The 27,940-nt window shown below is 41.5% G+C and overlaps 1 protein-coding gene across 3 annotated transcripts in view; it reads right to left on the bottom strand.

Annotated features, from left to right (window-relative positions):
- Window positions 1-27,940, bottom strand: part of COL4A4 (collagen type IV alpha 4 chain) — a 77,098-nt gene that overhangs the window by 36,854 nt on the left and 12,304 nt on the right. For all 3 annotated transcript variants that reach the window (XM_082221690.1, XM_082221692.1, XM_082221691.1), the window contains 17 exons: window positions 27,647-27,724; window positions 15,660-15,794; window positions 15,422-15,466; window positions 14,781-14,897; window positions 13,863-13,931; window positions 12,877-12,912; window positions 11,815-11,877; window positions 10,693-10,728; window positions 10,438-10,479; window positions 9,550-9,630; window positions 8,593-8,646; window positions 7,135-7,194; window positions 5,172-5,216; window positions 4,712-4,765; window positions 4,445-4,514; window positions 4,241-4,345; window positions 1,663-1,827 (listed from right to left, as the gene is read on the bottom strand). In XM_082221690.1, coding sequence (XP_082077816.1) covers window positions 1,663-1,827; window positions 4,241-4,345; window positions 4,445-4,514; window positions 4,712-4,765; window positions 5,172-5,216; window positions 7,135-7,194; window positions 8,593-8,646; window positions 9,550-9,630; window positions 10,438-10,479; window positions 10,693-10,728; window positions 11,815-11,877; window positions 12,877-12,912; window positions 13,863-13,931; window positions 14,781-14,897; window positions 15,422-15,466; window positions 15,660-15,794; window positions 27,647-27,724 — 1,255 coding nt within the window. The remainder of the gene's footprint in view (window positions 1-1,662; window positions 1,828-4,240; window positions 4,346-4,444; window positions 4,515-4,711; window positions 4,766-5,171; window positions 5,217-7,134; window positions 7,195-8,592; window positions 8,647-9,549; window positions 9,631-10,437; window positions 10,480-10,692; window positions 10,729-11,814; window positions 11,878-12,876; window positions 12,913-13,862; window positions 13,932-14,780; window positions 14,898-15,421; window positions 15,467-15,659; window positions 15,795-27,646; window positions 27,725-27,940) is intronic.

Raw genomic sequence — 27,940 nt, 5'->3', positions numbered from 1 at the left:
TAATTATTATTATTATTATTATTATTATTATTATTATTATTATTATTATTATTATTATCCTCACACAATTCTACATTATATAGTACATAATCACATTACCGTTTTCAAACAATTGTTGCTGAAACTGTAGAACTAACTTGCTACGCAGAACTGAGTGGAGTAAATAAAGATTCCTTTAGACATATTCCCCCCCTCACACACACTCCATATGCGGTTGATAGATCATTGGGCAACATACAAAAATACTGTTCCCACAATCCACCTTCAAAGTTCACTTCTTCAAAGTAGGAGGGTATTATTTATAATAAAGAAGCAGCGAGGAGGAGGAGGGTATTTAGCCCTTCTTTCCACCTGTCTCTTTTCTCCCTCAGCTTCCCCCCAGATGCGTTCACCTCAGCTGAATCTCTGTTGCAATGCAACCACTGGGGGGAGGAGGCCCATACTGGAAGGGGAAAGCAGTAAAGCGCCTTCCTCTTAAAGCTTCTTCCAGAGGTGACTCATGAGGGTAGTGAGGCAGAGGCTGGAAAGTCTTCCTGGCAGCAGCACTGTGGTCACCAAGATGGTATTAGGGAGGGACTTTGTGGGGAGTTCTAGCCCAGCAGTGGCCCTGCAGGTGCACACATATTAGCTGGGCTACCACCGCCAATCTGAAACAACCCTGATCTCACTGCCACCTGCACACCACCATCCTGATGAGTGCAGCACTGTTACCATTGCCTCTGCCCCTCCTCATAAGCCTCCTTCCATGCTGGTGATTGTGCTTTCCTGGTATTACTCCACCTTGGATAAATGGAAGCCAGATTTTGAAGACAAACAGTGAAGGCAATAAGCCTGGTTCTCCCATATCTGGAATGATTACTGTTATTACTGCTTGGTAAATTACTACTGCTGAATATTAGGGGTAGGAAACCAGTTTGGTCCACAAGGCCATTTCCCCCAAACCCCACCCACTTGTCAACCCCCTGCCTGTCATTCATGATGTTAAGCTGATTATCGGAGGGAGAACAAGGCTCAGTTCTGTACATGTTTGTTCCCAGGATTGAGCAGAACTGAACTTAAATGCAAGTTTTTTCTCTCCCTCCGCTCCCCTTCAACTGATAGGGAGGAAGAGAAAGAATGCTCTGCAAACCCTATGCTCAATGCTTCCCAAAGTGCCAACCATAGGGCTGGCAAAGCCTCTTGCACTGCAGTTTCCGAGCACTGAACGATCATTTGGTTGCTGGGGACTTGGAAACCCTGTGCAAGGGATTACATAACTGGAAAGGGTTGTCATGCCCACCTGTCAAAGTTGGCCCACCCCTGCTATAAAGAAATGAGTGGAATTATAGTCAATAATAATATCACACACACACAGTGGTACCTCGGTTTACGAACGTAATCCATTCTGGAAGTCCGTTCTTAAACCAAAACAACAGTTCTTAAACCTAGGTGCGCTTTCCCCAATGAGGCCTCCCGCTGGCGTGCCCTTCCCCCATTTGGATTCCATTCTTAGACCGAGGTAAAGTTCGCAAACTGGGACACTACTTCCAGTTTTGCGGAGCTCATGAACCAAATCGTTCGTAAACAAGGCCATCTTTAAACCGAGGTACCGGTGTGTGTGTGTAAGTAATCTTCAAGTTGAAATATTTTTGTTCAATGTTCAAAGTATTTTGCTCATCTTACCAGGTGGTCCAGGCAAGCCCTGCTTTCCTGGTGTTCCTGGAAAACCCGGCAACCCTGGAGAGCCAGGCCTTCCTAGTGCCATGTCAGCTATAGCAGGGAGACCAGGGTCACCTCGAAAGCCCTGAGGCCCTTGTACTCCCAATAGACCTTTGGGACCAGGGATACCTATGGAGGAGGAGAAGAAAGAACAAGTCATGGAGTCTTGTAAAAGTCATAGAGAAGCTATCTGTGGGAGAAGCTGCATTTGGGGTGTGGCATTCTAAAACTCAAATTATTTAAGCTACACCTCACTGAATGTTCTAGAACAGGGATGGGAAACCTGTGGAGCCTCCAGATATTGTTAGATTCCAACTCGCATCAACCCCAACCAGTGTGGCCAATGGCAAAGGATGATGTGAGTTGTGGCCAAGCAACATTTGAAGGCCCAGTTATCCAGGATAATGGATTCCTTATGTTTTAAACTAATATTTCCTTCTGATAGTCTGGCATGGCTTGAAAGGGAAGCCCAATTGATCTCCAAATTCCTGTTCAAGTGATTTCCACAACCGTAGCAATTACCTTCAAACTATTTGTTCTAAAGCACACAAGAAAATTGAGCTGCAAATCACAGGTTTTGGCATTTCATTCTTTTCCTTTTCTTAACAGTTGTAAAACAGCAGAAAACAGTCTTACCAGTTTGGATTACAACATTGGCACATGCTCTGGAAACAATAGGATGGCACTGCGTCTCGGAGTATTTCTTGCCCTAGGAATTCTGGGTTGACCTTAAGTTCCCATTGAAATCAATGGGCCTCAAGTTAAGACATGGCAGTTTTGTCCCACTGATTTAACAAGAAACTGCATTAGACCAAAGGCCCACCTAGTCCTGGGTTCTGTTCCCACAGCTGCCTATCAGATTTCTACTGGAAGACTACAAGCAGAATATGAGTGCAATTGGACTCTGCTGCTCATGTTCTCTAGCAACTAGTATTCAGAGGCAGCATGCAACTCACCAGGGTTTCAGTTAGCAAGAATCTGTCAGCTATACTTTGAAACACCAAGAATTGAACCTGGGACTTTCTGAATTAAAGACAAATGTTCTACCACTGAACTTTAATTCAAAGCAGTGAACTCCCAGGTAAATGTGTGCAGGATGCAATCCTACATACACTTACCTGGAAGTAAGCCCCACTGAAACAAAATGGAATGTTTTTTTGACTGGATTTGCATAGGATTTCACTGGGAACGGAAAAAAGGCTCATTTCCCATTTAATGCCTGCCTAACTTCAGCAAGCAAAGGAACCGAAATAAAAGTATTGCCAGATGGTCTTAAAGCATTGGCAGGTTCAGCATATGTGAACAAAGTGTTAAGTCCTCTTATTAGTAGCATTTGTATCCATAGTTATCATAAAAGCAGAGAGAGGTTCGTATTCTTTATGTCTCCATGTTCAAAGCTAACTGCAAACTATAAATTCAGTAGGAAGCTTAAAGATAAATGTAGCTGAAGAGTAATCTTTAACAGTTCTATCAATTCATCAGTCACATGGAGTTCTCCTTTCAGTAATTGTTTTATTTAGAAAAAGTGGAGAAAAGAAGAAGCTTCAATCTGTTTAAAGATGGCCTCTAAACACTGCCCCCCCAATGGACTGAGGAAAGCCTTTTGTTTTAAAGATCGCGCTCCAAATTGTTGAGGTGATGCTTTTGAGCAACATACCTACATCTACTATACAGCATTATAAATTACACTACATATTTTGGAAAGTTGTTTGTCTGTTTACTTTGCATCCAGGCACCTCTTAAGATGCCATCACCAAATCTGGCATGATTGTTCCTGAAATTGAGGAATGGATTTTTGTCTATATTTGGAAACCGTTTTGAATCAAAATGGCCATTCCAAATTGCACTGATCTGGACACCTCTGAAGACGTCATCACCCATTTTTGCAGGATGGCTCCCAAGATCAAGGAGCAGGTTTTTGTCTAAGATTGGGTGCCAGGATTGGGCCTTTCAAAGGGGAACTGTTTTTAACCAAATTTTGGCAGGATTGTATATTATAGTTTACCCAACAGTATTAGAATGATTAAGAAACTAAAAAAAGAAAATCAATTTAAAGATCTTATTATGTTTTTGTTTCTTAGGATTCCTGAGCAGAACTGGTGTTGTCTAACATGGACCACTTGGGGGTGTTACCACCTGGAATAACTACACAAACCTGAGGAAGCACAGTGGACAGCAATTTGCCACACCTTTGTTCAATTCCTAGCCCACCCCTCCTTTTTTCAACAATCTTATTAAAGCAATGAAATCTTTATAAAGGCAAATGTTCAACCTGAGCGATTACCTTAAACAATCAAGATGCTTTAACACATTTGCTGCTCATATGATTATTTAAAACCTGCCAACTCACTACATCAAAAAAAAAATCACAAAAAATTCTGTATAAACTCTTACTATAATGCTTAGAAATGCACAGACGTAACTAGAAAAGGCTGCTACAGATTATTTTTATCCTGGGATCTGTCAGCATAACCTTTGTGGAAAGAAGCGAAAGCTGGTGATAGAACTTTCTTTTACCCTAAACATAAAAAAGGTTTCTTACTGGCTCCATCTTCCCCTTGCCTGCCATATGCACCAGGAGGGCCCGTCAACCCATCTGCCCCCACATTTCCAGGAGGTCCGGGGTCTCCAGGGTCTCCTTGAAGACCTGTAGGAGATCATTGGAAAATGTGGTGGTTGTTAACATAATTGTATGTTACCATGAATTGTATTAAATGTGCACTGAATTGTTTAATATTAGTTAAACCTTTCATTCCAGGGCGTGGTATTCCTCGAGGTCCTGGTGGACCTGGCAGCCCGCTGTCTCCTAGATCCCCCTGTAAGAATTTTCAGGTTTATTGCAATGTAACAACATTGTGCCTATAGGCGCCCAAGGGAAACAATTAACTGCGATAGTGAAAGGTAACGGAATGAATTAAAATAACCCCTCTGCTCTCTACAGAGCAGAATAGATTCCATGTAAGCTTGCTATAAACACAGATATATAAAGAACCTTCTGCATTTGAGACCTGACCTTAATTCCTGGAAGCCCATCCTCTCCAGGAAATCCAGCCATTCCAGTTTCACCCTGAAATAAACAATATTTGTTCATCCCTTAAGAACGCTTATCGTGCAAATAGGTTACACTGTAATTAATGGGACTTAATGGAGATAACTGTGTAAGACAGTATCCCAAATTGGTTAATCTGTGACAATTCATGCACTTCAAGTTAAGTTTCGTTGACAAGGTTTGCTAGCTCAGAGCCAAACGACCACCATTACGCAGACTCTCAAAAACAGGTCTGAAATTGTGGGGGTTTAGCAGGTAAAAGAAATTCCAAACATTAAAAAAATGTTTTTAAAATACACCAGCACTGATTTATCTTACAAAATAAGGGAAGGTGTGTGTGCTATGGATATGGACACTATAATTAGGTTTATTTTATTAGTAAATTATAGACATTGCTTATGTTTTATTTGTAAATATATGCTACCTTGCTTCCTGGAATTCCTGATGATCCATAAGAACCTGGACTCCCCTATGGAAAAGGACAGAGACAAAAAGTTATAATATTAGGTATTTTAAACACCCTGATTATGAACACATTGGGTTACACCAAGGGTAGCCAATGTGGTGCCCTCCAGATATTATGAACTACAACTCCCATCATCCCTGACCGTTAGCCACCTTGACTGAGGCTGATGGGAGTTGTGGCCCACAACAGCTGGAGGGCACTATGTTGGTTACCCCAGAGTTAGATAAATCCCTGTTCTGTTTGCATAAGGTGCCTTTATCCAACTTTGGGCCAATTCTCCCCTCCCATAGTGATCCCCCATTCTCCATCCCACAACATTTTGGGAGGTTGCAGTGGGGAAGAGTTGATGGGAAAATTCATTTCCACATGCTTTCTTCCACTAACAGTTCTCAGAACCCAACTCATTGGAAATAAATTCTATTGAACTCAGTATGCTGTATCTCAACATATTGGCCCTACTTTAGCAAAAGTTAATTGTATAAATACCTTGCAATGTTGCCTAGGCCATATCTGGCCATTCTCCCTCTCTCTCTCTCTAGTACACATACACACACACACACACACACACACCTCTGTGAGGTTCAGAGCGAGATGAGCTAATAGGCCCTACCCAGTCCATCATGACCAGTGATGCCAACTTGAATAAAATATTGGGAAGGCCCAGGTAAGCCCCACCCTGCATAATTGATCACATGATGTGGTGCATGCACACCATTTGAATGGCCATCAACTTGGGGGGGGCATAAATTTTTTTATTGGGGGGTGAAGGGTCATCGGCCCCTAGGAGTTGACTCCTATGATCATGACCCCATCACAGCCTTTATTGTCTACTGGCAAGGGAAACCTCTGTAGCAGGGAGCTCCCTCTACTTTTGGAGGCTTCCAAGGAATCTAGAACTGTGGAAGATTACAGTTCTAGACCATGCTAATGGTAATCACCTGGAGGGGATGCCCAGATAGGGCTGTAATTAGAAGCAATATGAGAAACTAAATTAAACCTTTTTTACTTCAAATATCTTATTTTTATAGATCTTGCCCAAGATGTCTAATGGCAGAAAAACATGTTAATGATAAATGGAACAATCTGCATCCAGTTAAAGATTTCATTAGATCATTTACAATAAAACAAAAATTAAACATTCACATGCCAAACTCAATCATTCAATACCAAAGACAGTACTCCGAAAGCACCCCCACAATCCTGAGCTATATACTGAAATGTTGTATCTTGTGCAGCCCTGTGACAAAACCACTTGAGACTAAGATCAAAAAGCCAAACTCCCATTAATAAAAGGCTGCAGTTAATAATATAATACAAACAAAATGACTTTGAGGTTCAGCGTCTCCTTTATATATTCAGCTTTAATTACTCCAGGATATGTGGTCTTAGGATGTCAAAATCAGACATAAGCCACAGTCTAGTTCCATGTGCCTAGCGAAGTTCAAATGTGTGCTTCTTGAACAACACACACAGAGAGAGACTCCAAATAGCAAACAATGTGTAGTGGTTTGATTTAAACATCAGGGCTATCTTACTCAATGAAAAAAAGTCCCACTAGATATGCATAGATCAGCCAGCATTCCTACAGTAGGTTTGCAATAACAATTCTTTAAAAGCAAAAAAAGGTTCTCAAAACTGATACAGACTATAATAATAAAAAGTAAATATTGCATTGGTAGTATGAAAGTTCTTGAGTAGTTAAATTGCCTTTCTAGTATTTATAAGCCAGGAATAGCCAACATGGTGCCCCTCTGGGTGTTGATGAACTACAATTTCAATCATCCCCAACCATTGTCCATGCTGGTTGGAGTTCATGGGAGCTTCTGTCCAGTAAGCTTCTGGAAGGCATCACACTGGCAACCGCTACTCAAAAGCCATGTATAAAGGGTAACTATATTGGCTTATTCTGAAAATTCCTCACCCGCAATCCAGGAAAGCCAGGAATCCCCCTTTCACCCTTCTCTCCAATTCCAAGTGAACCCTGTTTTTATGCAAAACAAAAAACAGCCAAATTACTTCAAATAAGAAACACAAATTCTATTACACAGTTCACTTGTTTGGGGTTCACCTATATAGATCTGGGACTGGGGGAGGGGTGTGGACCATGCTATGCAGGGCTTTTTTCCAGCAGGAACTCACCAGAACTCAGTTCTGGCACCTCTCAGGTGGACGCCATTGCCATTATAAGAGAGCAAGGAAGGTGTTCATGGTGAGTTCCGACACCTCTTTTTTGGAAGTTCTTCAGTTGCTGTATTCAGGGCGAGGGACAAATTTGCCCTTCAGGCTAACTGGGCTTATCTGAAGCTTTTGCCCATCTTATAGCAATAGTCACAACTTACTGGATTATAAGGCATTGGGTTGGATCCTTAATCTAAGCAAGCAGTGACCACTCCATGGTCTCAGGGTAGCCCCTTAACAGGAGCCTCGGGGAGGTGCTTCTTGTCCAGATGCCCAGCTCAGGGATTGATGGGCCATAGCACCTCAAATTGTGAACCTACAGGTTACCTGGATATGATACACATCATAGTGCAACCCTTAAACTTGGTAAAACCTGCCAATCATCAATCAGATGTTGGGCTGGTTGATTTCAGGATACACAACCAATACCGATGCCAAAACAGACTGACCTCTGTTCACAATAAAGCTGTGGTATGTTTAAACCCCAATGCTGCTGTCCTGTGTCTTATTGCAATTAATGTTCTACATGGTGCCCTCCCCGCCCATGGCTCCACTGGGCCTGCAAATAAGCATCCAGTGAAGATAGTTGTGCAAAGAACAGCTCATCCAGAGTTCAACCAGCAATAGTTTCACAGTCTGGGAATGACAGGGACGGAGGACAAAACTGGGCAAGATGCCATTCATCAGAAATTGCATGAGTGGTGTTTTGTCTAGTTTGGCCCTGCAGTCAGTTGCTGCATTCCAGCTCAGGAAACAGGTCTGCAGGAAATACCATAGTGCAGTGGTAGAAAAACTGCTTTGCATAAAGGAAGTCCTAGGGCTAGGAAGTCTCCCCTGCCTGAAACCATGGAGAGCTGTTTGTCAGTCAGTGTACACCAGGTATCAGGAACCTTTGGCTCTCCAGATGTTGCTGAAATGCAATTCCCATCATTCCTTGGCCATGCTTGCTTGGAATGATGAAATTTGTAGTTCAGCAACATTGGGAAGAGCAAAGGTTTCCCACATCTGGTGCATACAATACTGAGCTAGGGTGGACCAATGATCTGGCTTGCTATAATATGTTCCAATAAACTGATAAAGAGGAAATCCACTGCTAGCTTGGAAAAAAAAAACCCCAAACACTTCCAAGCATTTTTAGTAAGTCCTGGGATAAAATATCTATGAAATCAGTTCATGAATTTAAAAAAGTAATGTCACTTACTTTGCGGCCAGGCAATCCTTTGGCACCTATAGTTCCAGGCATTCCTTTTACACCCTGAGTATTAAAACATTTAATTTAATATATGTTGCTTATGATGATGATTTATTAAATTTGTATACCTCCCTATACCCCTAGATCTCAGGGTGGTTCACAACATAAAAACACAATATAAAAAACACAAAATGCATAATAAAAACAAAACAGACAACCCAATAATTCCCCTTCCACAACACATATTATTTATTAAATTTGCTTACTGTGGCTCAGGGGTCGGGAACCTGTGGTCCTCTAGATGTTGCTGGACTCCTAGCTCCCATCAGCCCCAGTTTGCACAGCCAGTGTTCAGCAACATCTTGGAGGACCACTTGATCACACCGCTTCTTTTTGCAACTTCATTAACTATGAGTTAAATCAGCCAAGGAAGCCCCATAATTCATACAGGCTTTTTTCCCATTGCAAATTGGCATGATGCTAGCAACAGCCTTGATAAAAGTGGGCATAGTATATGAACACCATTGCAGTGTGGCCAAGTGACATGCAGCATACCAGGACAAATTTGCTTTACAGTGGTACCTCTGGTTACGAACAGAATCCGTTCCGGAGGTCTGTTCATAACCGGAAATCACTTGTAACATGAGGTGCGCTTTCGCTAATGGCGCCTCCTGCTGTGTGCATGCCTCTGGCATGCAATTTCTGCTCACATCCTGGGGCAAAGTTCACAACCAGGAGCGGCTACTTCCGGGTTAGTGGAAGTACTGTACTTCTTTTGCTCAGGATACTGCTGTGGTGCTTGCCTTTCTATAGTCTAACACAAATGTATCCACCTCTATGATTAGGGTTTTAAGCTGTGACCCTAAGCATTAAAAAATGAGCATAGATGTCACTGAAATTTACTGGGTACTTTATAAGAAGAAATCAACATATAACAATTGCAAATGCACTGTATAATTTGCATACCTTTTCTCCCTTTAACAGTTGGGAATCAGGAGGTCCAACTAATAAAGGCTGCCCGGCAGATCCAGGAGGTCCAACATCACCCTAAAAATCCATGGAAATAGTAAACGGAGTGAATAACATTGTGGAGTTAGTTGCAGAGGACTCATTCTATGTTTGAACAGCCTAGCACTGATCTGCGTTAACTGAGTCTCATGCCACTGCTCTATCTACAGTGGTACCTTGGTTCGCAAACTTAATCTGTTCAGGAAGTCCATTCCAAAACCAAAGTGTTCCAAAACCAAGGTGCACTTTCCCATAGAAAGTAATGCAAAATGGATTAATCCGTTCCAGACTTTTAAAAGCAACCCCTAAAACAGCAATTTAACATGAATTTTACTACCTAATGATCCATAAAATGAAAGCAATAAACAATGTACTGCAGTCACACAATCAATCAATCAATCAATCAGTCAGTCAGTCAGTCAGTAGCTGAACTGGGTTCCACACAGTCACAAAAAATATAAAATAAATAGCAAAAACGGACAGACCTCAGCATAACACTCAAAACGGAAGAGTGGCACTCAAAATGGAGCCCATTCAGCTTCCGAACAAAGTTCGCAAACCACTGTATGCTTCTTCACATATGAGACTATACAGCTGATAGTGTTATTTTATCCGCTTAGGGCTGATGGGAATTGCAATCAAAAGCATCTGAAGGATTGGTGAAGACTGCTCTAGAAATTCCCAGAACTCAAATTATGTATGAAACCACAAAAGATATTTTTATTTATTTATTTACAGGAAACTTAATAAATCCATGTACGTGAAGCCTATTCACTTTCTTCAGCTATCTCTTACTATGATTACACTTTTCAGGCAGCTATTCCCAGAGACAGCTTATTTGCTTACCGGCTCCCCTTTCTGTCCTTCCACGCCAATTCCTGGATTTCCCTAAAGAATTGTTAATTTTTAAATAGAAGGAAAAACAGAGAGACTTTTTAAAAGATGCAGAAATCAATGCCAGTTTATCATTAAATTGGGTGGCTAAAGTTTGGAACTTAAAGCAAGTTTCTTTATAAAAACCTATAACAGAGTGAAACAAAAGAAAATACCAGTGTGATAAATACTGTAGAAACTTTAGCAAGGGAGAAAAATGCCTCTTACCTGCTCGCCTGGCAGACCAGGAGGACCTGTAGTACCCTTTGGGAGGAAGAACAGGGAATGAGTAGTTATTTACAAGTACAGGAATTCAACCTGAGAAATATATACAACAGCAATACCATAGGCAGGGATGGGGAACCTGTGACCCATCTAGATGTTGTTGGATTCCAGCTCCCATCAGCCCAAGCCAGCATGGGCAATTATCAGCTGTGATGGAAGGCCACAGATCCCACATATTTACCTACTGTCTTCTGTTCTTTTTAACATTTTCCACCAACCATTTTCACTGCCACGCAAAGCTTTGTAGAGTTTCTGTACATATAATCCTACAGCCTTCTGTGACCAGTGAACTTTTCTGTGAGTTTGTGGTGGGGGAGGTTTTTCTTTCATTTCCTCCTGACTGTTTGGTGGAGAGTGGTGTGAGGGAGAGAACTTGTGACATCTCTGAGACTGTGAAACAGCTGGAGTTTGTTCAAGTTGGGGTGAAAGACTAGCAACGAGACATCCAGGATTGGTGAATTAGTAAAGGGGTTTTTTTAATAGTTGGATTTATTTATTTTTAATGGATTAGAATGTCTGTAAAGTAGGATATGAAATGATGGGACAGTGGCTGGGACGAAGGCACCCGCAAAATATCTTTTTGAGTTACTATTTCCTCTGCTAACTTAGAAAACAGAGAGCTGATAATTATCCATTTCAGATTGCATCCATCATGAGTAGACTGCACAAGCCATGCCCTAATCAGCTGGTGCACACATCCTCTTATAGGGGGAAAATGACTGCCTACCCCTATTTTTCTTATATAGCACCATGGTGAATCTTTAGTTAAGTCGCTGGTCACTTTTGTTGCTCACAAGTGTTCACAAGTTTGGCGTTAAGAGTATTTTTCAGTTGAAGAAATTAGATAATGAGCATTACCTATCTGCAAATGTGTATTCATGAATGTGTATAAACTTGAGCAGACTAACAATTCTCCAATTTCCCATTTATATCCATGTATAATACATGATTTTTGTGTATAATATGCAAAATTCACATTGGTGATGAACTACTAGATAGACAGAAGGCTAACCCATCCTAGCACACTTACAGTGAAGGGATGAAATAAAAATGTCAGCACTGTACCTGTATGCCTGGTTGGCCTGGAAATCCAGGTGGACCTCTGGGTCCCCTTTCTCCTCTGGGGCCCTGGGAAGAGAGGAAACAATGTTCTTTTTTAAAAACGCAACAGCAGCATTCTGTTTTCCATCAAAAGAAAATGTTGTTTGATGTTTCGTGTAGCAGCTTCAGTATTCTCATCCAGCTACTAACAGCCTTCACCATTTGAACTTGGCCCACTGCCTGTAGGCAATATTCCAGTCAAGCACCATCACCAGGCATCTACTTGATTTTCATTAAGAGTAATGATCTACAAGGATTCATGGGTTACACTGTGTACAAGCTAACTATGCATTAATGCAGATAAATCAAAAAATAAACTAGGAATGATAAGTCTAAGGCCATGAAGGCAACGGAAGCAACAGATCCATCTTGAGGTGGATGCAAGAGAATGAAAAACAATTTTAATTAATCTTAAAAATAGAAGAGGCCTTAATTATCATAGGCTCTCAACCCACACAGCGGCCATATTGAGCTGGAAATACACAGCAACATTGTGTTGCAGCTCCGCACTTGTTTATTGTTATTGAGATTTCTCAACTTCTTGTCAAGTCCACTGTGTCAGGGATGGCTTATGTTACAATTCATGTATGGACGCTGTTGGAAGTAGTTCCTCACAGAATAACTGTTCTACATGGCAACTGGAACATATAGAGCAGATCATCACACAAGGATAGCTCAGATGATAGTGCATGGTACTCTTAATCTCACGTTGGGCAAAAGATTCCTGCATTGCAGGGGGTTGGAAATAAGATGACCCTGGTGGTCCATTCCAACTCTACAATTCTATGAATCTATATGCCACCACTAGACACTGCTGAAGGCATCTGTCAGTGGTACAGACACACAATGGCAGTGATCTTTGTTCTGAGTTGCTATATATGTTAATGCAACTGCAGAGAGCAGCTACTGATTTCAAGCCAGACGGAAAGGATTTCATAGCTACCCACAATGTATAGCAGTAAACTTTCAATGATATGGACTGTATTGCTCCAAACCAAACATAAAGAAATTAATGAAGGGACTTACAGGCATGCCACGGGATCCGGGATCCCCTCTTTCTCCCTGTAACCATAACCACTTTGTTAGATCACACACCTCTTTGTAGTAGCTATTCGCATTACCATAGCATCATGAATTACAGTACAATATAAAAAGGAAGCAATGCAGACAATCTAAGATGAGATAGTGAACATTAAGATATCACTTATCCAGGGAATACACAATAAATGGACTATGCACAACAAATCATTTTGCTAAATAAATACATGTTAATACATGTATTAAAACAAGTTTAAATATCCAGTCCTATAGATGTTCAGTCAAAAGTTAAGTTGTACTTATTTCTGTGGGCCTCACTTTCAAATTGGCATACATGGAATTTCACCCTAAAACAAACCACATCAGTAAACAGGGAAAACATGTTTCAGAAAAGAAAATGGCAAAGCAGGACTTTCTTATCTTTGTCCATTACACATTTCGATGAACAATCCTTCAGTGAGGCAACCGAAAGGCCTCTGATTGTGTATATTTTCATCATTTTTAAACCCATAATAAATTCCATAATTATGTAATGCATTCTTGCTAGAAGTGTCTGGAATATGCAGACATTGTTCCCCAGACAACCTGGATATAGTTCCTTCTCTATTATAGCGTTCACCTGTATTATGTGCATTATCTACTTTCAAAATTTCTGAACTGTTATAATTACATGGAGTTATACCCAATGTTGTGCTGGTAGATGCAGCATGACATCCCCTTCCCCTCCTCCCTTCAACCCACAATCTGCTTCAGGAGGTCCTCCAACCATCCAGACCAGATGTTTGGGGAGGGCATTGGGCTACAAGATGGGGGAGGAGTCCCATTGCACAAACAGGATGACACCAAAGGATGTCCCCTGTGAATTTTATATCCATGCCAATGAAAATTTTAATGTGCAAGGCATATGACATGTAAGTACTTTTCTAAAAGAATTGCAGTAAGACTTTGTCCAAATAATATGTCATTGCACTTACCGAAGGTCCTTTAATGAACTGAGAAACATACACAGAATTTCCTTTTTCTCCCTTTTGACCAGGAATACCCTATAAAAACAGTTTTTTTTATTTAAAAAAACCCTCAAATGAATTACAGAGTCATTCTATGATTTGGCTTATGAAAACAAAGCAATGATATATGTTTAACAGTAGTCTTTGATTTGGACAATGCAAATATTTTATTTATTTATATTTGTTTATTGAAGTATTTCTATACTGCCACATCATAAATGTTGGGTTGGTTTATGATGTTAAAACGTAAAACACATACTAAAAATACAAACAGAAATACAGATCAAACATTAAAATAACTGGCTGCCCAAGAAAAGTTGAAACAACTGCGTAGGTTTTTGGTATTAAAAAAAGTCTTCAACAGATGAAAGAAAGTCAAAAATAGGAAAGCCTGTCCAAACTCTTTTTTATATATATAATAATTTTTATTAGTATTCAATTACAATAATCCAATAATAGCCTTATTATAACAATGCCAAATTATAACACAATTACTAATACCAATTATTTAGATGCCAGATTATATAACTTAGGTGCCCCCCCCATGTGCTAGAATTGATGGTTTGATGATTTACTTTATTTCTTGTTCCAAATCTTTTTAATATCAATTACACTGCAGTCAAAATAACAAGGCCTTATACAACAACTGCAACATTAACGACTTCAATTCGTATTGACACATTAAATGATTTATAATCCTGCCCAATCTCTGCTGGAAGACTGGTGGCACCAAATGCCCAACTATGCAGCTAACAGTTTTCCTCTGGATTATCTCAGTGAGCAAGCTGGGTATGACCTGGTGATCCAGTTCAGGTAAGGTCGACCCATTCCCCACTCAGGTTCTATACAATAGTTAGAATAAGGTCATAATAAACTTTCACTCACGAAGGAGCCTCTTGGGCCAATACGACCAGCCTCTCCGGGAAATCCTGGATCTCCCCTTGAGCCATTGCACCCATCCAAGCCAGGCTTACCTCTGGGTCCATCAGGTCCTGGTAACCCCTAGAACAGATCACATTAAAATGCAAATTCATATAAATGGGGCAGGGGAAGGATAATGATTTCGCTAAAGCACAAACTTTTGTGACACATGCACCTTGTTTTTGACAACATTTTTATGCTAAAACTACTCCTCAGTGAGATTTCAGTAGTTACCTGTTGCAATGTGAGTTGGAGCACCACAACCCTGAGAAGTTGCCATGTGAAACCCAATGGGGAAAAATATCAATAAAGTTAATGTATCTAACCCAGTTCAAATCATGTTCAAGTCATGATTTGCATAAGGGTTTTCATACTTGGTGTGAGCATCTTGTAAATTTTATCTGTTAGCTTTGTAATGAAAATCATGATTGGCTCTCCTCAACGATAGGAAGAATTTTGAAGAATTTTGTGGTCCTTATGTAGATGGAACCCTTACAAACTTTCATTCAGCAAGAAGTACAGAAAAGGACCAATAAAACCTTTAGTTCTGCAATAACACCATCCTACAGTCTTATAAAATACATGAACACCTGTAGAATACTTACAGGTATACCGTCTAAACCTGAAAATCCTGGAACGCCAGTAGGACCCTGGAGAGATTAAATTGCAACAAATGTTAAATTACGCATTAATTTTAAAACTAATTTAACTTGAAGGAAAGATTTGCATAATACATATTCTTACACCGTGTGAGAAAGAGAACTATTGAGGCTCACGCTGTAATTGTCTTTATTTTGTTATCACAACATTAAATCACTTTCTTTGACCATTATTATTACCTACCTGACTTCCTCTTTGTCCACTTGGCCCAGGCAGACCAATATCACCCCTCTGGCCTTTTACTCCTGGCAAACCAATGGGTCCTATTAAACCCAAAGCCCCAATTGGTCCCTGGGGCCCCATCTGACCAGGTTGTCCCTGAAGAGAAAAAAAGAATTCATATTCATCAGTCTTAAAAAAATATATATCCCAAGGAAGATATGGAAGAATATTCATTCTACATTTGTTCATGTATTATTTCAGCTTCTCCTTCTAAGATACGATGTAGTAATGAATATAGCATGCACACACAAAAGCACAGGATGAGCATTGTTTTCAAAGTAGCCTTAAGCAGATTGTTCCAAGAGAATGCTCTCCTCCCTCTTCTTCCCTTGTGCACTCCCTAAATCTGTTGTGAGCCCTCCCCACCACAACCCTCCAAAACATCTGGGAAGGGCACCGGCTGTGCAGAGGGAGAGGAGGAGAATCCAATTGCACTAGTCCAACTCTTTCGTTGAATGCTGCCCTTAAGATACCTGAAGCCACAAATCTAGCCTTGATGAGAAATGCAATATAGCTTAAAATTTAACCACTTGAGGGCAGCAAACCCTTTCAGTTTATAAACTCCACTGCAGAAACCACATTTGCATATGCTCACAAATAGCAAACGTTAACATACTTATTGCAGATGTGAACATATTACAGATGTGAAATAAATACCCACTTCGCCTTTAGATGATTGACGTAATCACAATTGCAAGACTACAAATAGGTGTGAAACCTGTGCAGCACAATCTATGGCTTGTTCACAGAATCAACATGAACAGAATCAGAAATGGCCAGATGGAGAGCTTCCAGGCCTTTTCAACGAGAAGAAAACTCACAGGCCTTTTCAATGACTGCTTACCGAAACCTCTTTTTGCTTATACTTCTTATTTCATGAAGGATTACTGATTCTCAGTTTATTTGGAAAATTTATTTTGGCAAATCCCATAACCCCCTGGCCTCTACTTTGATTCCATGACTCTTTTTGACCTTCATGTTAGTTGGAAACACACTATGTAATCCTATACATGTCCACTCAGAAGTAAGTCCTAATGACTGCAGTGGGGCTTATTCCCAGGTAAGTTGGGCAGCCCATTCTGTTTCACTGCCTGAGGCCAAATGGGAAGGTGCTGCCCTGTGGTGGCATTCACACCCTATCCTCCTTGCCGCCGCCACCAAAGACTCACTTAGAGGGATCATGTGGCTTCAGCTTCTGGCAAGATCTCACAAGAACTCACATGATCATGCAGAGGCCTCATGTGATCTAACCAGGGTCCCAGGAAGGTTGTGAGAGTATGGTCTAGCAGTTGCTCGGATGAGATCTTGCCAGAACCCAGAAGCTGCCACTTCTCCTCGCTTCATCAGCAACAACTCACCCGTGAAGGTGCCCTTTGGATTCCACCAGCTGAGGTGGCTGCCTCAGTCTGCCTCACTGATGGGCCAGCCCTGAGTGCAGCCATAAATTGCCACCTTTGGAAAACTGGCTTTTAAAGATTCATCTTTGGTTAACATTACTAAAGTCTCGGCCCAGTACACCTGAAGGAGTGTCTCCACCCCCATCGTTCAGCCCGGACACTGAGGTCCAGCGCCAAGGGCCTTCTGGCGGTTCCCTCACTGTGAGAAGTGAGGTTACAGGGAATTAGGCAGAGGGCCTTCTCGGTAGTGGCGTCCACCCTGTGGAACACTCTCCCATCAGAAGTCAAGAAGATAAAGAACTACTGAACTTTTAGAAGACATCTGAAGGCAACCCTGTTTAGGGAAGTTTTTATTGTGTTTTTAATATTCTGTTGGGAGCTGCCCAGGGTGGCTGGGGAAACCCAGCCAGATGGGTGGGCTATAAATAATAAATTATTAATTAATTAATTAATTAATTAATTAATTAATTATTATGTTTGGTGTATCAGCTAAAGCACTGGGTCTGAATGTGCACAGAAACTTGGGATGGAAGTTCACATCTCTTATTGACCAATAAAATTCTCTGTGTGGTCTTCAGTAAGCCTCAGCCCATTTTCATGTTGCTGTGAGATGAATACCACTCAACTACAGAATCTACATGAATTAGAGCAGTGATCATTTAACTATGCTTTATAAAAATCACTGCAACCTTTGGAATGGCCAACATATTAGTCATTTTTAAAAATACAAGAGCAAATGAATCTGCTTAGTAGTCATGCTGCACAGAAGTATACAGCAAGGACCAGCCTATGTATTTAGTCAAGTGGAACTTCACTTGAAATTATCAAAATCATTCCTGGGTGAGTTGAATAAACTATAATACTTTCCAGAAGGCTCTCTCCTTTGGGCTGTAATCCTGAGGACAAAATTATACAGCAATGTGTATATTTATTTCAGCTATTTATATGCCCCTTTAATTTCAGAATTTCTAAGTGGTGTAATAAAAGTTGACTCCATCTTGCAGTCAGGACTTCACAGTCATAGGACTTATCTGCTCAGGTAAATCTGAAATATTGCACATAGCAAAGAAGGATAAGACTCAGAAAGCCTAGGTGACTAGAAGTGCCTATTCCCAGCTCTGTCTGGTTTGCCACCTACAACCCCTCTTAGACAGAGGACTTGGCCATTGTACTCAGTGCTCCTATAATGGTCCAATTTCATTACTGCAATGTGCTCTACATGGGGCTGCCCTTGACAATGTTTCAGAAACTTCTGTAAGTCCAAAATGCAGCAGCCAGATTACTGGACAGATATCTATTTAGAGCTTATATAACCTCTTCTGCTGTGCCAGTTCCAGTTTGTTTACAGGCTCAATTCAAGGTTTTCATATTGCTTTTTTTTAATGACTTCGGTTCCCAAATATCTGAAATACCACCTCTATCCCTACAGAACCTCCTGGGTTTTAGGATTAGCAAAGGATAGTCCCACCATTTTGAGAAGTGCAGGAATGGTTGCCCAGGTGAGGCCTCTCTTGGTGGCAGCTGTTAAATTGGGAAACTCCCTCCACACAGAAGAATGCCCAGCATCCCCACTGTATAGCTTCCGCTGTATGCTGAATAGACACCTCTTCACCCTGACCTTTAACAGTTAAGGTATTTTGCTTTTGTTCAATCTATATTATTTTGTCTTTGTTCAGATCTGTTTTCTTAGTTCTTATATAAGTTGTTTCTTTTTAAAGGAGGGGTGATCACTCATAAGGAAGTAAAAACTTTCAAAAGGTGGATTATTTGTTTTTTAAGGTGTCTTACGGGACACGGGTGGCGCTGTGGGTAAAAGACTCAGCGCCTAGGGCTTGCCGATCGAAAGGTCGGCGGTTCGAATCCCCGTGGCGGGGTGCGCTCCCGCTGCTCGGTCCCAGCGCCTGCCAACCTAGCAGTTCGAAAGCACCCCCGGGTGCAAGTAGATAAATAGGTACCGCTTACCAGCGGGAAGGTAAACGGCGTTCCGTGTGCTGCGCTGGCTCACCAGATGCAGCTTTGTCACGCTGGCCACGTGACCCGGAAGTGTCTCCGGACAGCGCTGGCCCCCGGCCTCTTGAGTGAGATGGGCGCACAAACCCCAGAGTCTGTCAAGACTGGCCCGTTCGGGCAGGGGTACCTTTACTTTTACCTTTACCTATGGACAAACATTTTTACCATACTGACCTAAATTACAATTTTAATAGAATTTCGAACAGCTCTTCAGCACTATTAATATGGCTTAGGAGGGTTTCAGAAGTTGGTTCATCCTGTAGGCTGCTAGTTGGCTATCCCTAATTTAGCTTGTCACCAGAAACACACCAACTAATCCAGAATTCACAATGAGTTTGACAGCTGAGTGATTCAACTTTGGCCCACCATGCAAAGCCAGGGCATTGCTAGTCTTTCTTTCAGCTAAAAGACCGATTATGAGTGGAAGCTTTTGTTAAAACCAAGTTGATACCGCCCATAACAACCATTATCTGTGCCCATCTAATACGACTGCTGCAGCATTGAGTCTCAGGACAGCTGTCAAAATAAAGCAGATGAAGGAAGCCATGCTTAACGGGGAAATGACAAATTAGTTCAGTTAAAACAGACAGAATGCTATGCCTGGCATCTGCTAGCTGATCCAAATAAATTCCATTAAGTTGTTAATTGTCCTAGGTCAGGAATTCTCCCAATGCCACGGCCAGGCAGTGTTATTTTAGTACATCCCGAACCTGACTGACTGTAGGAAGTTGAGTCTCAACCAAACAAAATATCTCAGTTTAAAAGTGAGGGTTCTTATTTTTATTTTTTAAAAAACATTAAAAACAACTTTTTAAAAAAACAAATCAACATTGCAGGCAAAATAAATGTCAACTGCTTATTTTCTAGTACTGCAATTATGACAAAACTCTATGATTCTGTTGTCCCATATAGGAAGTTTTGCTACGTATTTCAACCAGAAATGAAGACCTTTCACAACGCATACAGTGGTACCTCGGGTTAAGAACTTAATTCGTTCCGGAGGTCCATGCTTAACCTGAAACTGTTCTTAACCTGAGGCACCACTTTAGCTAATGGGACCTCCCGCTGCTGCCGCGCTGCCGGAGCACGATTTCTGTTCTCATCCTGAAGCAAAGTTCTTAACCCAAGGAACTATTTCTGGGTTAGCGGAGTCTGTAACCTGAAGAGTCTGTAACCTGAAGTGTCTGTAACCCGAGGCGCCACTGTACTACAATAGTTTTTATGAAGCAAAGTTATTCTACTTGAATTGAGGTTTCTCGAATTTCAACAATTAATATTAAATATTACAGCCTCCTTTTTGTTCAATATCTCCAGTACTAGATCCACATTATGGTTAAGGTAAAGGTAAAGGTAAAGGTACCCCTGCCTGAACGGGCCAGTCTTGACAGACTCTGGGGTTTGTGCGCCCATCTCACTCAAGAGGCCGGGGGCCAGCGCTGTCCGGAGACACTTCCGGGTCACGTGGCCAGTGTGACAAAGCTGCATCTGGCGGGCCAGCGCAGCACACGGAACGCCGTTTACCTTCCCACTGGTAAGTGGTCCCTATTTATCTACTTGCACCCGGGGGTGCTTTCGAACTGCTAGGTTGGCAGGCGCTGGGACCGAGCAGCGGGAGCGCACCCTGCCGCGGGGATTCGAACCGCCGACCTTTCGATCGGCAAGCCCTAGGCGCTGAGGCTTTTACCCACAGCGCCACCCGCGTCCCATCACATTATGGTTACTACGTTACAAATATGACCCTGGTTACTACGTTACAAATATGGCCCTGGTTACTACGTTACAAATATGGCCCTGGTTACTATGTTACAAATATGACTGCAGTTTGGTGACTTCCAGACTCTTTAATCCATCCTCTTCGCTGGCAGAGGGAAGAATCGGTTAAGGATTATGCCAGGCTGGAGCACAACTTGGTGGGTCTGGCCAGTTGCCTTTTTAGCAGATGCCAGGCATAACTGTATTGCATATTGCATATTGCCATGAGTCACTGGAACACCAAGACTCTTTGGAGTATTTGCTCAAGAGGATTATTATAAGGTCAGCAAGATACCAATGATCATTTTGAAGTCTTTTCAGACAGTTTAAATAAGAATATACTGAGGATCTGGTAAGACCTCTTATCTTATTAAGGGCATGCCTATCCTGATACTTTACATGAGACAGTTGGGTACTTGCTTTGCGTAATTACCTTTTAATGGGATTGCTTTCTGAACTACTAGTTTGTAGTCAAGAGTTGAACCAGGAGCGTGAGAAGTTGCTATAGTGACCTGCTCTACAATAAAAAGAGATGAGTTGAATTTCCATGGGTCCCCCTTTTCGTGTTTAAATTTGCACAGGTTAGATGAGGGGAGGCCATTTGTCAACTAGCTAAGTAAATGGAAGGAAAATCAAAAGAGTTTACCTGCTTTCTAGCCAAATATCTCAACTAATTACAATTCAGACAGAACTATGCATAATTGCCCAAAGGCTGCCCTTTCAGGCTCCCAGGAACTGGGCAGTCCCAAAGCCATAAGGCTCATCTCAGAGAAACTTGCATGCTTTAGAAGGAAGATGTGTGCAATACCTGAGCTTGCATGAGCTGAAGTGTAGGCGGAGTTTCTTTATATATTGAATAAACCTTCATCCAGCCTCTATGACTATAGATGCACTTAGGGCAGAGCTGTTACCAGCCAAATGCTGGGAGAAGATTTAGAACCTTCTAGACCAATGTTTAATTGTGAGTGCATTCTGCAACATGTTTTTAACACAATAGAGAGTGGCTCAGGAATTTGACAATACTTTAGAACCCTAAAAGGAAGAGTGAGGTGTTGTTGTTTTTCTTAAAATATTTCTTTGCATTACTGAGGACTTGGACAAACGAATAAATAAACAAACAAAATTCTGAGGAGCAGTTGAAAGCACACTAAAACTGAAATGCAATAAACCAATATTGAAAGTGAAGTTGTTAAAAAAAAGAAAAAGAGTAATTCAGCATATGGAAATACTGAGCAGGATATTTTGCACCAACACTTGAGAATAGTCTTTTTCATTTTCCCAGATGTAATGGAATAAGTGCAGTACCTCCTAGCATCCAATTTACAGTGATTACTATCACAAGGTCCAGCTTCATAGTACAACAGTGTACTGTCCTGCATTGTTAACAGTTGTGCTAAGTATTATATGTATTACACAAATGTATGTCTTAGCTGCATTTGTTCTCCATTGAAGTTTACCAGAGTATCCTTCTTGCCAGTGGGTGTCACTATTACTTCACACTACACTAAGAAGAGGGGACGCGGGTGGCGCTGTGGGTTAAAGCCTCAGCGCCTAGGGCTTGCCGATCGAAAGGTCGGCGGTTCGAATCCCCGCGGCGGGGTGCGCTCCCGCTGCTCGGTCCCAGCGCCTGCCAACCTAGCAGTTCGAAAGCACCCCCGGGGGCAAGTAGATAAATAGGTACCGCTTACCAGCGGGAAGGTAAACGGCGTTCCGTGTGCGGCTCTGGCTCGCCCGAGCAGCGTTGTCACGCTGGCCACGTGACCCGGAAGTGTCTCCGGACAGCGCTGGCCCCCGGCCAATAGATGTGAGATGGGCGCACAAACCCCAGAGTCTGTCAAGACTGGCCCGTTCGGGCAGGGGTACCTTTACCTTTACCTTTACACTAAGAAGAAGGAAAGATAATTTAGCCTACTACATGTAATTAAATGAAGAAACAGAATTTAAAACTTTTTCCGTGTGTGTGATGTTTAACATGTGTCCAGTCCTGGTAAAAGCAGAGCTAGCAGTGGGTTGGGAAGATGCAGGTCTAGAGCAGAGGGTGTGGCTAAGGAGGAAGGGATTGATTATTAGCAGGATCACAATCCTAGAAAATCAGAGTGGTTGCCAACAAATCTTTCAGTACTCCGGACAGTGCCAAGGAAGCAGGCAACTTCTTGTGAGCCCTTTGAGACTCCCTGGCTCTGACTGCACCTCGTAGGCTCCTTGCTGAGAAGTGCAGGGCCTCAGAGGCATGACAACAACACGACTGCTTTGAAAGGGTAGTGTTCATGGATGCTTCTGAATTTCCCCCTGCATGTTTCCTTGCATATTTCTTCCCCACAGGTTCTAGATACCCTAGCTCTTCCATTTCCATGTGCACAGCTCTCTGTTAAAGCCTTGCCAAAGAGGCTTGTAGTTATCCTTATGCATTCTGTTTAAGCTTCCAGTAATAAAGATACCCAAGTATTTCAATTTTGTATGACAGTTTGATTTTTTTTCTTAATAGGGTAGCTAGTTCTTTTTTTATTTTAGGGGGAACATTAAAGCACACAGCTTCAGATTTCTGAAAATTTACACAGTCCTCAGAATTTGCCAAAATGTGTCCATTCCTTTTGCAAAGCTCTTACTGTTGCAAAGAGGTTCTTGTGGTAACCATTATATCATCTGTATAAACACTCAGAGTGTATGTTTTATCTCTGAAGAGTACACCAGAAACTTCTGGGCCAGATCTTAGCCCTAGAGCCTCTAGCTATCAAACTAAGATAAGAAGCAAAAGGGAGCGGGGACACTCCTGATTTGTTCCCCTGTATATTTTAAAAGGAGTACTATCTAAGTCATTGACTAACTATAGTTTGGGATATAGAATATATTTGGTAAATCGTGGAAGGAAGTTAGGGCCAGATTTTATATTGTTTGAAGACCAGCACCAGAAAATTCCATTCCAAGCAGTCAAAGACCTTTCAAATATCTAGAGCCATGATTGATAGCGGCGACTTTGATTGTCTGGAAAGAGTGATAAGGTTTAATACCTTTATTATGTGGTCTGCTATGTTATGTTATGCCAAGGGACAGAGCCAGATTGATCGGGGGTAGTAAGTTTATTCAATTAGCTAAGATCAATGCAAGTATCTTATAATACTGATTAGTCAATGAAATTGGGCAGTATGACTCTACTTGTAATGGATCCATAAACGGCTTGGGTATTGTGACAATTTTAGATTCCAGCCAAGTTCTTGATAAGGTATTCCCTTTTCAGATATCATAGAAAAATCTGGGCATATAGGAGATCAAAATATCTTTGTAATGTTTATAGTAGAGAGCGGTGAAGCCATTTGGACGGCGGAATTTCTTAGGGTAGAGGTCTTTTTGTACTTTATCTATTTCCTTGGGAGTAATTTGTTCTTCGAGAAGTTTAATTTCCTCATCTGTGAGAGAATGTGAATGAAGTTCCCCACACATTCTGTTCATTTGTGACCTCACTCCCCTACCAGTGATGATATTATTATTATTATTATTATTATTATTATTATTATTATTATTATTACTACTACTACTACTACTACTAGTACTACTACTACCCCACCCCTCTGTCTGGGTTTCCCCAGCCACTCTGGGTGACTTACAACATATATTGAAACATAATAAAACACCAAACAACTTCCCAATACAGGGCTGCCTTCAGATGTCTTCTAAAAGTTATGTGGTTCTTTATCTCCTTGACTTCTGAAGGGAGGGTGTTTGCTTATTTTCCTATGTATGATGGCATCAAGATTGATGATGATGATGATAGCCTGTTGAATCAGGCCAATGTGTCCATCCAGTCAGGTATTCTGTTTTCCAGAGTGGCCAACCATATGTGTGCAAGAAGTCCACCAGCAGGTTATGTAAACAGTAGCCCTCTCCACTGTTGTCCCCTAGCAACTGAATATCAGTGTAGTGCCTCTAAATATGGCCCCTTATCAATGGGTAATAACAATCCATGGGCCTGTCCACTTGGATTTTTCTGAATCTCATTAGGTGCCATGTTTAATCTTTCTGGAGAACAGTCTTTTGAATGCTGCACCACATGTAGAAGACATTTTCCTTTTTCCAGTTTCTGAACAGTGAATAGTATCAACTCCATTCATAATAAATATAACCTTTTCTATCTTTTTCTTATTAGAAGAATGAAGTAGGGAGATTTGATTTGGCTAACAAGGTCTGATCTGACCTTGGTCTGATGCTTTGGTTTGTTAACTTTATGGTTTGTTCAAACCAGTTTCCAGGGCGAAACAGCAAACTGTGACTTGTTACACAGTTTCTTCCCCTTGTGTGTGGAGAAAGGGAAGGATGGAATTTGAGAACTTTAGACTCACATGGATCACACACATAATGAGAAACCATTACATACTTATTGGACCACAATGTGCAATGACAGATCCCTGAAAAAATTGGATTGAAATATTCTGTTTAAGTAGACCCCCCCCCCCAATTTACTTTCAGAACTCAGAAACAAATGACAACCTTATGGGGATAAAATGTTGGTGTCAGGGCTGCTACCCAGTCCCAGCTCACATAGGACCACGCTAGCCAGCTTTCACGTTATAAGAGTCTTTATTGGGTTACAGGTTCCATTTCCGAACTGCAATGTGCAGCCCTACGTCTTCTATGTCAGACCGGCGAAGACCTGTCTGAGTCTCCGCCTCTTGCACACCAGCTTAATACCCTAGCCTTGCTCCACCTCCTGCGCCTTTCCTTCCGTCTCTGGGTCCTTCTGCCCCCCGGGGTCTCCTCCCTCCTACTCTCTTCTGACGCTGACCCCCCAGACCCTTCCGCCTCTTTGCGGCGGGCTTTGGGACCTGGCTCACTCTCCGGGCTGCTTACTGCGCCAGCTTCCGCTGCATTTGAACTTGGCGCGCGCGCCCAACTCTCTACCTTCTTCTTGACCGTTTCCTCGCTCCCTGATGTGGGCGTGACTACTCCTGACTCATGCCCTCCCTCCTGCTGAAAGCCTCCGGACCCCGATGTCTGGTCCCCTTTTTCCCCGCTGCTCCCAGCTGGGCACGTTGGTCCCGATTTCCAGCTGCTGCTCTCTGATCCCTCTCTGGCCCCTTCTTCCTGGGGTGTCCCCCTGCTTTCCCCCCTTGCTCTGACCGCTGGCGCTCCCTTCTGGGAATCCTCGGACTCACTGGACAGGCTCGGGGATCTCGGGTTGTCATCCCCACTCATCCTTCCTTCGTATTCCTCCCCCTCGCTCTCTGTCTCCTCCCTTCTCTGCGTCTCTGCTCCTGAACCCCTGACAGTTGGTCATTCATTTTCGCTACAGAAGAAATGAACATAAGAGGAGCCATACTTACAACTGGCTCTGCTCTGAGCATGTGACACAATCTCTTAGGAAACGCCAAATTAGGTCATGCCATGAATGCAACCTTGTTTGTATGATCTGCTTAATTCTATCAAGGAAGCTTAAAGTAGTGAATGGGATCTAACTTCAGAGGTCAGAGCAGAACATCTTGTGGTGTTTATTATTAACAACAATATTCTTATTAATTGAGATCAATTTTAATAAGGTAATCTGCTTATACTCTTTGGCTTCTGCATTTATGGAAACAAACTGCATGTTTGGAGAAGGAAAAGCAAGAACAAGCTTTACAGAAAAGTAAACCATCTTTGTAAGGAAAAGGAAATCACAGAATTGTAGAATTGGAAGGGCTGGCTGGAAACAAGAATAGGTTACAGTTTATTCTGAAATATCTGAAATATTATGGTTATGCTGGTTCAAACATCACAATAAACAATAACAATGGCCAATTGGGAAAGAGAGGATATAATCCATGTGACTAGGACAGGAAGTAGGTGGAGGGGTGCTCCCAATCTCCTCCCTAAATTTTGGTAATCTGGCCCTGTGTCATTTGAACAGAGCTTGAATTGCCATTTTTTCAAATAAAATAAAATAGTATTTGGAATATAATGGGACTTAAGCTGCCCTAACTATATACAAGATAATGGCCAAGAGTCTCCATAATCTTTCCTGTGCTATTCAACAAGATATTTTGGATTCCCTCATAAAACAGAGAGAATAGGTAATCCAAACTGGCTTTTGTTCAAAGACAACTGCAGTTATGCACGTTGGTGATTTTATGCATTCTGCTAACAGCAAGTGGAAGCCAAGTTTCAAAGTACTGTTTACTCATGTGCTTCCATTTTATTTGATCTTGGTTTAACATTTTAATGGCTGCATTTTTCAGCAATTAAAATTCCAGCTCATTCAACTGTGGTCAAATGGCATTTTCTATTTCTCATTGCCATATGGTTGATTCTCCCCCAAATAAACAGAGGGCACAGGGTAAAGGACTGTGTGTAAAGTTCATTGACTAATGTGTTAAACTCTGTTCTTGCATATAATAGTGGGAATAAATCTATTATCATCATACAGAGAAATTTAAAGCTAAATAGTTTGAAGTGAAATTGAAATGTTGGCTATATATTATTTTGGAAACACAGATTCCCCACCCCCCACCCCCCAGCCTATCTGTAGTATCTTCCTTAATATCAAAACATGATGTTAGGTGAATTGCAAATGTATATCAGGCTGAAAAAAATCATCAAGGTTCGCAAATGGATATGAAGCTAAAAATATTTACATCTCTTTGAAATTCCAAAGGTATACTTTTAGACCAACTGCCTTGGTCTAAAAGCAGTAGTTCTGTGGTCCCCCCCCCCCCACTTTCTTTTAAAGTGTTATTGTATTTTTTAAACTTGTAAACTACTTTAGAATACATGTTAATGGAGGAAAGAGGGGTAAACAAATAAAGTGAATTTAACACTTACTCTTGAGCCTTTCTCGGGAAAACATTGACAAGCTGTGCAATCCTGTCCACCACAACGACTAATATACGCATACTGGCCCTATAAATAAATGGAAGTTAGTTTTCTCATGTTTAACAATTTATTATTTTCAAACCTGTTGGCCCCAATCTTAGCTAAATGTGCAGCATAATACGATACAAAATTACTTGGAATTAGTCCCATTTGTGTGCAATTGAGTTATAATCTCAGTAAATAGAGATAGGATTGTTGCCATTTGGCTCAATAGGAGCAAACCATGTATAACCTTATCTGGGT

The sequence above is a fragment of the Podarcis vaucheri genome, assembly GCF_965113315.1.
Source record: "Podarcis vaucheri genome assembly, chromosome: 5".
Classification (NCBI taxonomy): domain Eukaryota; kingdom Metazoa; phylum Chordata; class Lepidosauria; order Squamata; family Lacertidae; genus Podarcis; species Podarcis vaucheri.
This window is presented reverse-complemented; position numbering and strand designations above follow the sequence as displayed.